This window comes from Berghia stephanieae, chromosome 15 (genome assembly GCF_034508935.2).
Source record: "Berghia stephanieae isolate SIO BIC M18660-M18661 chromosome 15, UCSD_Bste_1.3, whole genome shotgun sequence".
NCBI classification, from domain to species: domain Eukaryota; kingdom Metazoa; phylum Mollusca; class Gastropoda; order Nudibranchia; family Aeolidiidae; genus Berghia; species Berghia stephanieae.
Window position 1 is genome coordinate 20,303,414 of NC_088374.1, and position 17,500 is coordinate 20,320,913.

Below are 17,500 nucleotides of genomic sequence, written 5' to 3' on the forward strand. Positions count from 1 at the left end.
GACATTTACTTAACGATGGCTACCGTAGAACCTACTTGGACTTATAGAAGCTCACAACATTGCCATCCGGAAGTATAAAGGACCAACACACAAAACTATATGTAAGCACGAACTTTTATAGTCTGAATAATACAGTTTAGTGATAATTACTCATAAACGTGGATTGCAAAAAAAAACAATATCAAAGACTTGAGTGACGCCATCTTCGTTCTATCTATAGATAGCCCAAATATGACGTCACTCAGGCCTTTGTTATTGTTTTCTTTTGCCATCCACGTTTATGAGTAATTCTCACTAAACTGTATTAACCCGACTATAAACGTTCAAGGTAACACAGTTATGTTTGTTGGTTCGTTTTGTTTCCGGATGGCAATTGTGTGAGATTGTTAGCCAAGCGCATACCATCTATTGACTTTTTGTTTAACTGTAAGATTAATATAGCGAAAAGAAATGGTCTGTTTTTTAAGTAAACACTTACCATTCATACAGAAATGTCATGTTTACTGACTTGATGTAGAACATTCACATACAGAAGGAGCCCGTACGTTTCCATATGTGACCCACCGCCTCAAAACGGTATTATGTCGAAACGAACCAGATGCTTAAAAGCCGAATTTAATGTTAAACTGGTCAAAAATATAAAATGTTGGCATGAGCAACCTAAAATACGGTATCCATTTTCCTGAATAAAACATAAAAACCCAACACAAGTCTGATATTTCTGGCTATAAATTCAATTTTCATCATCTTAACCATCCCGACTTAATACCGTATTGAGGCGAAAGGTCACATATTTGTTACAGTGAATGACATTGTCAGTCGGTTGGTGACAAGTTTTGAACTTAGATATTGCCCAGTTTAGTTAGAAGAGAACGTCTTTTATTTATTTTAAAAGGAGTGTTGTCATAAGTGATTAAATCAACCGTTTTTGTAAATCTTCATGAAATATCATTGCTTAATTTCACTTCTAAGTTGTTTTTTTTTTACAGCTAGTCAAGTTGAAAAAGTATGAAATTTGAGGAAAGTTGCTGAACGCCTTTCCCATACATCTGACCATAACTTCATGAAAAATCACCCGATTTACTTAAAATAAAGATTAAAATGCTCTGGTGAGCATATTCTTTCAGAAAATAAAAAAAAAATGCAAATCCAAAATGTTCACCTTCCGACTGATTATGTCATGCACTGATGCATGTTAGTCTTCGGTTTGAATACCTTACCTCATAGAACGCACGACTCCCAACGTTCCTGCTGGTTGGTGTGTAGGTGATAGTCGCTCCGGGTTTGTATTCAGCTTCTGGGCATGGTGGATCTACAAAGACATACAGAGAGGTTTGGGAATTATTATGGATAAAAATTAATTTAACAGATTTTAAAAAAAACATACTAAACACGGAACGTCTCGGGCTCAAAACGTTTCTTCAGCCAACAAACAAAAAAAAAACAGAGAAAAAAAACCCAATAAAGACATAAATACGTTATTAAATTCCAGATTGACGAGAGAGAATTTCATCTTAACAACGCCACTAGCCACATTATCTCATTCGTCTCTAGTTGTTCATTCATTCTGGGTTTTTTTGATAAAAGGGAAACTCAAAACGTCCATTTTATCTGTTTTCGTGTATTAAATAGAAGTTTACATTAAAATTTTACAATGTTCTTTATTTCTTCGAGCTTCGAGCAGCAACATTTACATTTGATGAACTCTGACCATGCAGCTGTATACAGACTTTCCATATGGAGGGAGTCGGACAATCATGCAGATAAAGCTGTTGGGGATCCGAGACAAGAACTGCTTTACTGAACTGAGCCGCCACCCCCCACAAGAATGAATGTGTAACTGTGTTTTGAGCGCGGGCAGCAAAAATGGGAAGAACAGCAGCTGGAAGCATTAAAAAGTGGGGTCTGGCTGAGACTAGCTTGTGTACATGTGGATGCCAAGAGCAGACGATGGAGCACATCCTTAGAGAATGCCAGGATGGGCCCAGCTGCACTGGACATGACCTAAGAGTCTGCTCCACAGATGCTGTGAAGTGAGTTCGATGTTGGAGCGACAAGCTATGATGATGAGCGTCATTTGAAAAGAGATATGATAGAGGAAAGTTGCACTACTAACGACAACTCACAAGACAGTACATAGCACACAAGACGGCGCATTAATTTGTGATAAATGCGACCCACCGTATTAAAGCGGTATTATGTCGGGATCCACTCGGTAAGGGAAATTGAATTCATAGCCACAAATATCCAACTTGGGTTTAATTTCTGTACGCTATGGTGGAGTATAAAGACTATTTCTTGCATTGCAAAAACTTCTAAGCTCCAATTTTTCATCAATCTATCTCTAAATTCACTTTTTGGAGTCTGAATCATCCCGACATAATACCGTTTTGAGACGGAGGGTCAGAAATGACGTTAAAAGAGCAAGTCATAATTTCAGACTATAATATAAGCTAACAAACCGAGACCAACAAACGGTGTGCGAATGGGCACACGTCATCGGATTCATAAACTCATAACCTGACCCTGACTAACAAAGGACGTCAAAAGACAAGTCTTTGGAAGCAAAAGAAAACAAACCGTGAGTTGTATTCAATAGTTCAACCAATAGGATCAGTTTTTTTATTGAGCCCTACTAAAGGCAACTCACTAGGCGGTCGACAAACATTTTTTTAAAAATACATCAAAATATGGGTCTTATAGGGTATCAATGTGAACCAAAATGAATTTCCATTTCTTTGGACAATGAATTATTATTATTATTATTATTATTATTATTATTATTATTATTATTATTATTATTATTATTATTATTATTATTATTATTATTATTACTATTATTATTATTATTATTATTATTATTATTATTATTATCATTTTTTAAATTATTATTATCAGTATTATTATTTACACACCATATAGACTCACCATTGGAAGCTGTGCCCACTCCTGATCCGTTCACTCCATCGGCAGGAACCCCAGAGTTTGTTGCATTCACTGTTGGTTCTGGACGTTTAGAGAATGAGAGGAGAGGAATAGAGAGAGAGTGAGAGAGGGAGAGAGAGAAAGAGAGAGAGAGAGAGAGAGTGTGAGAAAGAGAGAGAGATAGATAGATAGAGAGAGAGAGAGAGAAAGAGAGAGATAGATAGAGAGAGAGAGAGAGAGAGAGTAAAAATAACATGAGAATATCCCATAAACAAATTGACAAAAAAAAAAAAAACTAACAAAAAAAGAAAACAACAACAAAAACAATACAAATAACGAAGTTAGTGTTTAAAGCAACCAAAAAAAATAAATAAATAAATAAATAAATAAACAAAAGAATTACAAATTGAATCAAAAGCTGGCACAACTATTTTTGTTTAAAAAAAAAACAACAACAAACCACTAGCTCGTATACTAGCTCTAAATCCGCTAAACGTGCTCAAAGCGCTTTACAATGTGTCCCGGACCGACGGACACACATAACATGTAGATCGAGACAATGACTCCTGCTAGGCGACAATACATTTTTTTCATACAGAGACAAAGATTTAAACGGCCAGGTACTCATTTTACACCTTGGTGCGGTGATAGAATGGAATGTGAGTAAAGAGCCTCTTTCAGGGACTCAACTATGCGCCAAGACCTTCCGGTCCGAAAGCGCGTGTCATATCACAAGACCTCATCGCCGCAAAAGTGGCTGATTCTAAGGATTACTGGACGTGCGGCTATGTAGTCTAGTGGTATGACACTCACTTTCGGACCAGAAGGGCCCGGGTTCGAGCCTCGCTAAGTGCACAGCTCATCCCTTGGAAAAGGATCTTTACTCACTTTTTCTCACCGTATTCAGGTGAAAATGGGTACCTGGCCCTTAACAGCGTTGTCTCTGTCCGAAAAAAATGTAATATCGCCTAACAGGCGTCATGTTCCTTTCTTACATGAGAAATTGTAAAGTGCTTTGAGAACATTTAGTGGATTTTGCGCTATATAAAAGCTATTTTTTAAATTATATGCTTAGATCTCTCCTTACCACCCATAGGAAAATCGTCACATTCGTTACGATGTAACCGACAATTTTCTCATTCTGATTTCTCTTGTACATCACAAAATTTAAAGAAATGCTTTGATGACAGCTATAAATACCAAACACTGTGTTGTAGAACTCACTTGTAACTTTTTTGTTTGAGTAAGAAAAGTCTATTTTTTTGTGCTGGGTGGGAGTGAATTTTTTGGGGAAATTCTAAAAATAACTTGTAAGGAGATATAGGTAACTCTCTTCTTATCAACCTTGTTCATTTTTTACTGAATTCCACACTAACACACAAATTAAATCGCTAAAAACAAATTTATAAAGCAATAAAACAATGCTATATAATTCTGTATAAAAATGAAAGGCTTACAAACATTTGTGTTTTTTTTACACATTGCTAAATAAGAAAACCGCTGTTTTTTAATGTACCAAAAATGACGATTTTCATTCTGTTGGTAAGTAGAGTATCAAATAAAATGAAACAAAAAAGAAAATAAAAAAAATAAAATGCTATGCACTCATCCCTAAGGGAAATTTAATTTGTCTCAAGGGTCTATTCCAATGGGAAGTATGAATAATAATCTAGGCGTCCGCCGCAGTGCAGCACCGTAAATTCAGCTACGAACAAGGTGACTTGCTAAAGGCCACACTGAGTAGCGTGGGTGATCGAACTGGGTACCTTTCGGGTACGAAGCGAAGTCCTTGCGTACCGCTGTAATCTTCTTCTTCTAGGTTCCATGCCTGGTCCGGGCTTCGGATACTGCATGAATTATCTCTCTCCATTCCTCTCTGTCTCTTGCCTTTTCAAACAGCTCTTGGATTGTTAGGCTGGTGAAGCCCTTCAGTTGGTCTATGAGTGTTTTTCTTTGTCTCCCCCGGGCGCGTTTACCAGGTATTTTTCCACAACTTGCCAGGTATTCATTCTTATCTTTCCTTACTATGTGTCCGAAAAAGGATAGTTGTCGATCCACTATTAAGGGCATTAGTTTCCTTTGTTGGTATGTTTGTTTTAGCACTTCTTCGTTCGTTTTGTGTGCAGTATACGATATTCTCTGCATCCTTCTCAAGCACCACATTTCAAAAGCTTCAATGTTCTTTTGTGTTTCTGCATTTGTAGTCCAGCTTTCGCATCCGTATAACAAGATTGGCCACACGTAGCACTTCAAGACTCGGAATCTAATCCCGAACGACATCTGTTTGTTTTTCAAAATGTTTTCCAGGTCCATGAAGGCCTGTTTGGCTTGAGCTATTCTTGCTCGTATGTCTCGGTTACATCTTCCATCTGTTGTCACTATTGAACCTAGGTATTTAAAACTTTCTACGTTGGTAAGTTGCTCGCCGTGAATCGTTATATTGCAGGTGTTGTTGTTTTCGCGGTTTTTCTGTATTACCATGCATTCCGTTTTGGTGATATTCACTTCCATTCCCTTGGCTTCACTATCTACTACCACTTTGTCAACAATCTTTTGAAGTTGGATTTCTGATGTTGCAATGAGTACCGTATCGTCTGCGTATCTTATATTATTTATGTTGTGACCTCCCACTTTTATTCCCTCCATATTATTTATGCCCCTCATGATTGTTTCTTGGTATAGATTAAACAGATCTGGTGAGGCAACACACCCTTGACGGACTCCTTTCTTAATAGGAATGGAATTTCCTGTAGAGTTTCCGATTTTGATAGATGCCTGCTGGGTGTAGTATAATGTTTGCATGAGGCTGTAATAGAATAAGATAAAACCAGAAAATCATAAATTTACACATCGTATCTTATTCAGTTCTCCAGAAGACATGTTTTACACTTCTGATGAGATTGGAACCACTTTTATTGACATCGCTCATTTGTTCCCTGTTAAGTTTCTTCTATATGTCGCAACCTTCGATGTTTATTAATGGTACGATTCAATCGTGTGATGTCACAACCAGCAACTTGGTTCTAAACAAAGAAAATCGGTACTTCTTGCTGGCTAGAACTGTTTCACATGTCATGTGATCAGAATGTATAAAATTTAAAAAAAAACATGAACAGATTTATAACGTTATTCTACTCTGGATACACTTTTATGCTCGTCGGAGAAATGTTTCAATAGGGCGTCCGCCATTGTTCCGATAATTTAGAACCAGTTACTAAGTTACTATGCGTCATTACGAGGAAAGTGACGTCACGAATGTTGAAACCTATTACTCGGTGACATAATATTATGTCTGTTTTATTGTGTAACAATATCAACAACCACGATCTGATGGATGTCATTGTGCAGCTATGTGGTCTAGTGGTATGGCACTCGCTTTCGGATCGGAAGGTCCTGGCTTCGAGCTTCGCTCAGCGCATAGCTCAGTCCTTGGAAAATACTATTTACTCGCATTCTCTCACCGTACTCAGGTGTAAAAATGAGTACCAGACCATATACATAGTTGTCTCTGTCCTAAAAAAGATTAATATCGCCTAACAGGCGTCATGTCCCGTCCTACATGTTAAGTGTTGCTGTTGGCCTGGGACGCTTTTGTAAAGCGGTTTGAGCTCGTGTCGTGGATAATGTGAGATATAAAAGCTCCTTTTATTTTATGTCAAATACATTCATTGAGCTGATTGAGCTGTATATATTGAGCTTTATATAGCGCAATATCCACTAAATGTGCTCAAAGCGCTTTACAAGAGGTCCCTGGTCAACAGCAACATTTAACATGTAGGACGGAACATGACGCCTGTTAGGCGATATTACACTTTTTCGGACAAAGACAACGCTGTTAAGGGCCAGGTACGGTGAGAGAATGTGAGTAAAAAGCCTTTTCCAAGGACTCAACTATGCGCCGAGCGCGAGGATCGAACCCAGGACCTTCCGATCCGAAAGCGAGTGTCATACCACTAGACCACATAGCCGCATTCATTCTTGACCAGAAGAAAAAACCCAAAGAGTAGAAAAAATAAAACTATAATTTATTTATTCCTTCTTATTTACAACAATAATAGACTTCAACAGTGGTAACGTCACTTCCCTCGTAATGACGCATGGTAACTTAGTAACTGGCTCTGAACTATCGGAACAATGACGGACGCCGTTATGAAATATTTATCCGACGAACATAAAAGCGTATCCAGAGGAGAAAAATATTATAAATATGATCTTGTTTTGATTTTTATACACTCTGATCACAAGACATATGGAAAGTTCTAGCCAGCTTGAAGAGTACCGATTTTCTTTGCCACGATGGCCGCCGTTGCTGGGCGACGTGACATCAGACCATTGAATCCAATTGCGGTGAACGAGAAAGGTTCATTTGATCGGTTTTCGTATATTAAATTCAAGCTTACATTCAATTTATTTATTTCTTCGAGCTTCGAGCAGTAACATTTACATGTTTTTTTTGGGGGGAAATGCACTTTATAGGAATTACTCACTCGACTCAGGTGTCAATGAATGACATGGCCACAGGTTTTGTGCCTGGTATTGTAAGAGTTTTAGTACAAAAAAGGACTCCTGTATAAAATCATGACAAGAGAGAGAAAGAGAGAGAGAGAGAGAGAAAAAAATATATCTTTCTCTCCCCTCACCCCCTCCCTCTCTCTCTCTCTCTCTCCCTCTCTCTCTCTTCTCTCTCTCTCTCTCTCGCTCGCTCTTTCTCTCTTTATATATATATATATATATATAATATATATATATATATATATATATATATAGAGAGAGAGAGAGAGAGAGAGAGAGAGAGAGAGAGAGAGAGAGAGAGAGAGAGAGAAATACAAACTCGCATGCCCCACCACTTCCTCCTCCGTCCTAACCCCCCCCCCCCCCACCCCCCGCCCTCTCTCCACACCTCTCTCCTCCCCTCCCAGCAACAGTAGCATTCTCATTGCCCAACATTATTTAGGCATTATATCTGGAGCTGGATAGACAAAGCCATGAGGCGAGACAGGTTTATAATTCCCCCCCCCCCCTCCCCCCCCCCCCCCCCCCCCCATTTCCACACCTCCCCTCGAACAACAGACTGATTGAAACTTCGGCTTCTTCGGTTTATGCTCCGTCCTTCAGAGACATTAGGCCTATGGAGCCGGCGTTTATCTCGGTTTCTATAACGTGAAACGGACAATAGGAATTTCTTGCCATCCCTTGGATTGGACGCCAGATCAAACAGACACAGCTACCCATTCGCTGCTGGGTGAATATTGTACCGGAAGGGGGTGGGGGGATCATAATAAATCTCAACTACACCCGGTCCCTTTGCGTGAGAAGCGAGTGCTCTACCAACTGAGCTATCGGGATCCCCTGTGTAAATGCTACCGTGTGATTCAACCAGTAAGTATATTGCCGTTCTTTGGAGATAAAAAAAAGAATAAAATGGAGGGATAGAATAAAAAATGAAGAATAGGAAAGGCACAGGGTGCATTCACATCTTTGAACAGAGTTTGGAGAACTAAAGATACCTCCCTTCGACTAAAGCTAAAACGTGAAGTCTGTCCTACTGTATGGATGTGAAACTTGGAACGCATCACAGGCATGTATAAGGAGGGTACAGATTTTCGTATACAGGTGCATGCGTAAGCTACTCAGAATAAAATGGATGGATAGAATAAAAAATGAAGTATGGAAAAGAACACAGCAGAAACCAGTGGGGGAGGAAATAGAAAGAAGGCGATGGAGGTGGATTGGACACACCTTTAGAAAGAATGACTCAACTATAACAAAGAATGTATTGGACTGGAACCCTCAGGGTAGAAGATCAAGGGGAAGGCCACGAGGAACATGGAGAAGAATTAAAGTAGCTGATATACAGAGAGGTTGTAAGACATGGAATGAGATTAAAAAGATATCTCAGGATAGAGAAGGATGGAAACTGTTTGTCTGTGGCCTATACCCTGACCCAGGGTGAAAAGGCAATGATGATGATGATGATAGAGAAGGATGGAAACTGTATGTCTGTGGCCTATACCCTGACCCAGGGTGAAAAAGGAAATGATGATGATGATGAAGTAAATTGCCGTGCTTTGGAGATAAAAAAAAATCGCGTGGATTTGGTCAGGAAATTCATCCTTTGTGCGGCTATGTGGACTTTTGGCTTGATACTCTCTGTCAGATCGGAGAGTCCTGGATTCGAGCCTCGCTCGGCGCATAGTCGAGTTCTTGGAAAAGGCTTTTAACTCTCTCACCGTACTCAGATGTAAAATGAGTACTTGAGCACGTCTCTGTCCGAAAAAAATGGTAGGTATATCGCCTAACAGGCGTCATCATGTCTCATCCTACATGTTAAGTGTTGCTGTTGGCCAGAGACCCATTGTAAAGCGCTTTGAGCACGTTTAGTGGACATTGCGCTGTATAAAAGCTCCATTTAAATTTAAAGTCTCTGAATGAGGCAAAGTATTGTCCATTATAACAATGTTCAAATAGGCCGATAAGTGGGTTCGAATGTCAGACCTGCATATAGGTACACGTTGATTTAGGTCTATCGCTTACCAAGATTGAGTCTTCTCTGTAGTGCAGCAAGTAGGTCGAGGTAGGCCACTTTGGAATCTGTTTGGGATGTATAGATGATGTTAGTGGTGATGATGATGATGATGATAATGATGATGATGATGATGATGATGATGATGATGATGATGATGATGATGATGATGATGATGATGATGATGATGATGATGATGATGATGATGATGATGATGATGATGACGGTGAGGTTGATGGTGGTGATGATGATGATGATGATGATGATGATGATGATGATGATGATGATGATGATGATGATGATCATGAGATGATGATGATGATGATTATGATGATGACGTGAGGTTGATGATGGTGAGGATGATGATGATAATGATGATGATGATGATTATGATGATGATGATGATGATGATGATGATGATGATGATGATGATGATGATGATGATGATGATGATGATGACGGTGAGTTTGATGATGGTGAGGATGATGATGATAATGATGATGATGATGATGATGATGATGATGATGATGATGATGATGATGATGATGACGGTGAGGTTGATGATGGTGAGGATGATGATGATGATGATGATGATGATGATGATGATGATGATGATGATGATGATGATGATGATGATGAACGGTGAGTTTGATGATGGTGAGGATGATGATGACAATGATGATATGATGATGATGATGATGATGATGATGATGATGATGATGATGATGATGATGATGAGACGGTGAGTTTGATGATGGTGAGGATGATGATGATGATGATGATGATGATGATGATGATGATGATGATGATGATGATGATGATGATGATGATGATGATGATGAGGATGATGATGATGATGGTGAGGATGATGATGATGTTAGTGATGATGATGATGATGATGACGATGATGATGATGATGATGATGATGATGATGATGATGATGATGATGATGATGATGATGATGATGATGATGATGATGATGATGATAATGATGTTGATGATGATGATGATGATGATGATGATGATGATGATGATGATGATGATGATGATGATGATGATGATGATGATATAATAAATCTCATAAATAAAACTTACCGAAAGTCCGTGCCAGCATGTCTAAAAATGTATCAGCCTGGAATCGTGACGTTGGATCTAAAAATAGAAAGGAGAGATTTCACTACTTGTGGTAGTTAAATGAATTAGAATATATATTTTTAAAATATGCTTTCTATCCAGACACTGTTTTTGTTTGTTTAATTGTTTGTTTGTATTTTGTTGATGTTTTTTCTTCTTTTCTTTGTTGTTGTTGTTATTATTGTTGTTGTTGGATATTTTCTTTGTTGTTTTTTTTTTAATTACAAAATTGTAAGAGACTATTTTTGATCATACGATTACCCTGGATTGTCTTTGTATTTCTTTTTTTATCCTTTAGATTATAAAAATTAAAAAAAAAAAAAATAAAATAATAATAATAATAATAATAATAATAATAATAATAATAATAATAATAATAATAATAATAATAATAATAATAATAATAATAATAATAATAATAAGTTACTTTCCGCCAGATGAAACTGATCCAGCTCCTCAATCAGTGATTGGTGCTTGGTTTGCAAGTAGGCGCTTACATAAGAAAAGACAATCTCGCTTTCATATGGAATTGATATTGCATTCTTTGCGTATAAAATGATTATCCGGCTATATGGTCTAGTGGTATGACACTCGCTTTCGGATCGGAAGGTCCTGGTTTCGAGCTTCGCTCAGCGCATAGTTGAGACCTTGGAAAAGACTCCTTACTCAAAGCACTTTACAAATGGTCATTGACCAACAGCAACACGTAACATATAGATAGCCTTTGCTAATGTTATTTTTTTTTTTTTGCCATCCACGTTTATGAGTAATTCTCAGTAAACCGTATTAACCAGACTATAAACGTTCAACATTACACATAGTTTTGTGTTTTGGTCCGTTATACTTCCGGATGGCAATGTTGTGAACTTCTTAGCCAAACGCATACTATCTAAAGAGCAAGACACCGCGTTAGTTAGGCGATATTACAATTACTTTTTTGTCCAGACATAAAGGTTGCTCATTTTACACCTAAGTACACCGCCTAACCTGCAACATGCACGCCTGTTGGGGGAATACATGAAACAATGTCAAGCGCGTTTAACATAGTACAACCGTGGAAATGCGCTTTAGAATTGTTCATAATAATAATAATAATAATAATAATAATAATAATAATAATAATAATAATAATAATAATAATAATAATAATAATAATAATAATAATAATAATAATAATGATAATGATAATAATAATAATAATAATAATAATAATAATAATAATAATAATAATAATAATAATAATAATAATAATAATAATAATAATAATAATGATAATAATGATAATAATAATAATAATAATAATAATAATAATAATAATAATAATAATAATAATAATAATAATAATAATAATAATAATAATAATAATAATAATAATAATATATGATGATGATAATAATAATAAATAATAATAATAATAATAATAATAATAATAATAATAATAATAATATAATAATAATAATAATAATAATAATAATAATAATAATAATAATAATAATAATAATAATAAAATAATAATAATAATCTTTATTGTCCAGATAGGCAATTATTGTTGGGTTACAGCTCTTTTAACCGGTTGTATATTTATTTATGCAACATTCAATAGGGAATAAGATTAGCGGAGGAGTAGCGTCCCTTTATTGGACGTCACGTTACAGAGAGAACGTCAATTTGGTTTTGAAGTGTCTCAAGCCGCTTTCATCGAAAGCGAGGACGAGAGACGCATGCGCACAACCAACATGACGTTCTCTCTCTAATAACTTTTCGGCTGGTGACGTCACAGACTATTGGTGACGTCCAATCAAGGAACGCTACTCTTCCGTTAATCTCATTCCCTATTCATTATACCCGTGGGATTGTATGAAGATATAGTGGTAATACTTCAGATCCATCAGGCCCATGGGACAGGAGTTTACATAGATATAGTATGCGCTTGGCTAAGAAGCTCTCAACATTGCCATCCGGAAGTGTAACGGACCAACACACAAAACTATTTGTATCCCTGAACGTTGATAGTTGGGTTAATACAATTCAGTGATTATTACTCATAAACGCGGGTGGCAAAACCAATAACATTGACCTGAGTGACGTCATCCTCCAACTATATATAGCCTGTCACTAGAACCCTCTCGGACTGGCAGTTTGACGTCTAGTTATTTCATTGGTTGAACTATTGAATGAAACTCACGATTTGTTTTCTTTTGTGGCCAAAGACTGGCATTTTCACGTCATCTTTTTGGTCAGTGCCAGGCCATAACTTTACAATGGTCCGGGTTTCTATAATGTGAAACAAACAAAAACAATTTCTTGCTATCTTTTGGATAGGGCACTAATCTATTGCAACGTACTTTCAGGCAGATCAAACAGACTGGGCGATCCATTCTCTGATGGGAGAACGGTGGAAGGGGGGGGGGGTCTGTCAGAAAAAAAATCTCGATTTATCGATTGAGTCACTTGCGTGTGAATTGAGTGCTCTATCTACAGAGCTATGGGAACCCCAAAAAAGGTAGGGAGTTTATTGGAAAATGTTATACTTACTTGATAGGACTGTTGTGGCAAGTCCTGAAAATATAAGTGGAGGAAGAAATTAATGTAGTGGTGGTGGTGGTTGTGGTGGTGGTGGTTGTAGTGGTGGTGGTGTTGGTTGTGGTGGTGGTGGTGGTGGTGGTGATGGTGGTGGTTGTAGTGGTGGTGGTGGTTGTGGTGAAGGTTGGGTTGTAGTGGTGGTGGTGGTGGTGTTGGTTGTGGTGGTGGTGGTGGTGGTGGTGGTGGTGGTGGTGGTTGTTGTAGTGGTGGTGGTGGTGGTGGTGGTTGTGGTGATTGTTGTAGTGGTGGTGATGGTGGTGGTTGTAGTGGTGGTGGTGATGGTGGTGGTGGTGGTTGTGGTGGTGGTGGTGATGGTGGTGGTTGTAGTGGTGGTGATGGTGGTTGTGGTGATGATGGTTGTGGTGGTGGTGGTGGTGGTGGTGGTGGTTGTGGTTGTTGGTGGTTGTTGTAGCGGTGGTGGTGGTTGTAGTGGTGGTGGTGGAGGTGGTGGTGGTGGTTGTAGTGGTGGTTGTGGTGGTGGTTGTTGTGGATTTGCTGGTTGTGGTGGTGTTTGTGGTGGTGGTGGTGTTGTAGTGGTGGTGGTGGTGGTTGTGGTGGTGGCGGTGGTTGTGGTGGTGGTGGTGGTTGTGAAGGTGGTGGTGGTTGTGGTGGTGGTGGTTCGTTGTGTTGGTTGTGGTGGTGGTGGTGTTGGTTGTTGTGGTGGTGGTGGTTGTGGCGGAGGTGGTGGTTGTGGTAGTGGTTGTGGTGGTGATGGTGGTGGTGGTGGTTGTAGTGGTGGTGGTGGTGATTGTGGTGGTGGTTGTGGTGGTGGTGGTGATTGTGGTGGTGGTTGTGGTGGTTCTGGTGGTGGTGGTGGTGCTGGTGGTGGTGGTTGTGGTGAAGGTTGGGTTGTAGTGGTGGTGGTGGTGGTTGTGGTGGTGGTGGTGGTGGTGGTTGTGGTTGAGGTGGTTGTTGTAGTGGTGGTTGTGGTGATTGTGGTGGTTGTTGTTGTGGTGGTGGTGGTGGTTGTGGTGGTTGTGGATGATGATGATGATGATAATGATGATGATGATGATGATGATGATGATGATAATGATGATGATGATGATGATGATGATGATGATGATGATTATGATGGCTATTGTGGATGGTAGTAATGATGGAGGATTTGGTTGTAGTAATGTTGAGAGTGGATGACCAGGCTCCTTATTGTTGGCGATGGTAATGGTAGAGGTGGTGGTGGTTGTGGATGAAGATGATGGCTATTGTTGTAGTAGTAGTAAGTAGTTGAAATAGTATAAGTAACAGTAGTAGTAGTAGTAGTAGTAGTAGTAGTAGTAGTAGTAGTAGTAGTAGTAGTAGTAGTAGTACTAGTAAAGTAGTAGTAGTAGTAGTAGTGGTAGTAGTAGTAGTAGTAGTAGTAGTAGTAGTAGTAGTAGTAGTAGTAGTAGTACTAGTAGTAGTAGTAGTAGTAGTAGTAGTAGTAGTAGTATTAATAGTGATAGTAGTAAGTAGTAGTATAGTAGTAGTAGTAGTAGTAGTAGTAGTAGTAGTAGTAGTAGTTAGTAGTAGTAGTAGTAGTAGTAGTAGTAGTAGTAGTAGTAGTAGTAGTAGTAGTAGTAGTAGTAGTAGTAGTAGTAGTAGTAGTAGTAGTAGTAGTAGTAGTAGTAGTAGTAGTAGTAGTAGTAGTAGTAGTAGTAGTAGTAGTAGTAGTAGCAGTAATAGATATTGTTGTTGTTGTACTTACCAGCCACGATAAACAACGGCAGCAATCCTCTCATCCTTATCGTTTCGAATGTTTTGAACGTTAATCCTTACTGAATATCCACTTCAAATCAAAATTCTGTTTCTTTCGTTTGGTTTCCTTACTTCATAGATGTTGCTTTTATTGGAAAAAAAAGCCTTCTTGTCTAAATTGCTACAGTTACTTCGATGTTTTAAATTCGTTATCCTGCGAATAGTAATGAACTTGTTTTTACTATTTTTTAATACATGAAATAGATTGACTTAAACTTGAGTTTAGACAGATATAGTTTCTTGATATTTCTAATATATGATAAAAGAATAATAATAATAATAGTTTCTGTTTTACCAGAATAAAGAATTTACTTGATAAGTATATATATATAATTTATAGCTATATAAATACCTTGATATATTTGAATATCTTTGAGGTTTTGGCACTAATTGTTTTGTTATCCACCTGATACGCCATTAACAAATTAACAGCCAAGCACACGTTGATTTTAACTTTACATCATTTATACTTTTGTAACCAAATTTCCTTCAGAAATTTTATGTTTCAAAACTACTGTATATAATACAGACTACTCCCGACACACACACACACACACACACACACACACACACACATAAACACACACACACAATCACTATAATAGCAATCCACAACAGTTGTAATTTTACAGCTTTGAAAAGAAAACAATACACTAATCATGGAACCTGTTATGCTTTAATTCTCTTCATTTGCTATTATTTTTTTTAATTTTTTAACTAGAGATTTTATATAGCGCAATATCCACTAAATGTCCTCAAAAGACAACTAACTTCTACGTCATGGCACAAGACCGAAGGGGTAGAGCTTAGGTGGTCGCTGGTTCGGATAAGTAAGTAAGTAAGTAAGTAAGTCCTCAAAGCGCGTTATAAGAAACGAAAACAAAGCTCGAAATAAGACACGTATTATGCAAACATCTGCATCTAAAGTAAGGTGTGAACGTTTTTTTAAATAAATTGTATGTGCTCTGCTTGAGCATGCGTACCATATCAAGTATTTCTACAATGTTACAAGGCGAAATAATTATCATCATACATCACCTTACGTGTAAGTATCGTATACATATTAAATTATATTGGCTGAAGAAGGGCTTTGACCTCGAAACCTTCTGTGTTTGGGTAAATCAGAATTCTTTCAAATATATATATATATATATATATATATATATATATATATATATATATATATATATATATATATATATATATATATATATATATAATGTTACAGTGAATGACATATTCCGTTTGAACTGAGATATTGCCAAGTGTAGTAAAAAAGTCAAATTTTATCCAAAATGAGCTCTTGTAATAAATGATTAAATAAACTCTTCTGTGTACATCTTCGGGAAATATCAAAGCATAATTTCACTTCTCATTCTTTTTTTTTTTTTTTTTGGAAAAAGCATGAAATTTGAGAAAAGTTTGCTGGATACCTTTCCCATACATCTGACCATAACTTCATGAAAAATTGCCCAATTTAATTCAAATTAAGATTAAAATGCTCTGGGGAACATATTCTTTCAGAAAATCAGAAATTGTCACTTTCCGACTATAACATTATGCACTAAAATATATATATATATATATATATATATATATATATATATATATATATATAATATATATATATACATATATATATATATATATATATATGTATATATATACATATATATGTGTATATGTATATATATTTATATGTATTCTAGCAGCTAATTATTCACGTCGACACATACTCTACGAATATTTTCCTTCTTGTCCTATCTAAAAGTTTACATGGCCATCACTAACCTAAAGTAAAACGTAATGAAAATCATAAGACAAGGGTCTTAGGTCCCAAAACCATATGATCATCCCACCCCCACCCTACACATCTCCCTCATCTCTGTCCCCTTTCTCTTAACCTCCTCCCCCCAACACACACACACACATACACACACACACACACACACACATCCTATCCCCAAAACTACTTCTGTCTTCCTACGAAAAAAAAAAAAAAAAACAACAAAATAACGGAAACAAAAATGTAAGTATTAACTCTTCACTTCTCTTCCCGTGACATGTGAACCTTTTATATAGCAAATTGTATTATCGGGAAAGTTGCATCAAATAGGTGTTTATAAAGTAAACCATTTAATACAACATCAAACCAAAATAAAAAAGACAAAACAAAACAAAAACAACAACAACATCAAAATAAATTTTTCAAACGCCCTAAATTATTTTTTTTTCTGGCGCTGATATGACCTAATGTGTTGCGAGCGCCGTATAACCCTTAAAAACAAAACAACAAAAACAAACAAAATATTGCTTTTTGTTCATTTTTTAAGGGGGAGGGGGGGGGGTTGGGGCAGGGGGAAGGGTATTATGTTGTTGTTGTTTCTTTAAATCCGGACCTTTCCATTGTCCTATACTACATCGATTCGTCATTATCACACTTCACACTTCATGCTGACTGGAGGCATTATCTACAACATTCAGTTTTCTTGATTCGTGGACAAAGAATTGGATTCAATAGTCTGATGTCACAAAGAGAATCGGTATTTTTAAAATTCTTCATGCTGGCTAGAACTTTTTTTTAACACGTCGTGTGAT

The 17,500-nt window shown here is 37.2% G+C and overlaps 1 protein-coding gene across 13 annotated transcripts in view; it reads right to left on the bottom strand.

Moving 5' to 3' along the window:
* LOC144960623 (uncharacterized) overlaps positions 1-17,500 on the bottom strand; it is a 116,956-nt gene that overhangs the window by 82,733 nt on the left and 16,723 nt on the right. For 2 of the 13 annotated variants that reach the window (XM_078893860.1, XM_078893857.1), the window contains exons 1-7: positions 16,639-16,727; positions 14,853-14,973; positions 13,118-13,141; positions 10,544-10,600; positions 9,460-9,516; positions 2,929-3,006; positions 1,221-1,312 (exon numbers count right to left, since the gene is read on the bottom strand). In XM_078893860.1, coding sequence (XP_078749986.1) covers positions 1,221-1,312; positions 2,929-3,006; positions 9,460-9,516; positions 10,544-10,600; positions 13,118-13,141; positions 14,853-14,886 — 342 coding nt within the window. In that variant the 5' untranslated portion in view covers positions 14,887-14,973; positions 16,639-16,727. Of the gene's footprint in view, positions 1-1,220; positions 1,313-2,928; positions 3,007-9,459; positions 9,517-10,543; positions 10,601-13,117; positions 13,142-14,852; positions 15,084-15,254; positions 15,309-15,673; positions 15,735-15,940; positions 16,004-16,335; positions 16,467-16,638; positions 16,796-17,500 lie in introns of those variants that run through there. The other 11 variants (XM_078893850.1, XM_078893858.1, XM_078893848.1 and 8 more) reach the window with 11 other exon arrangements.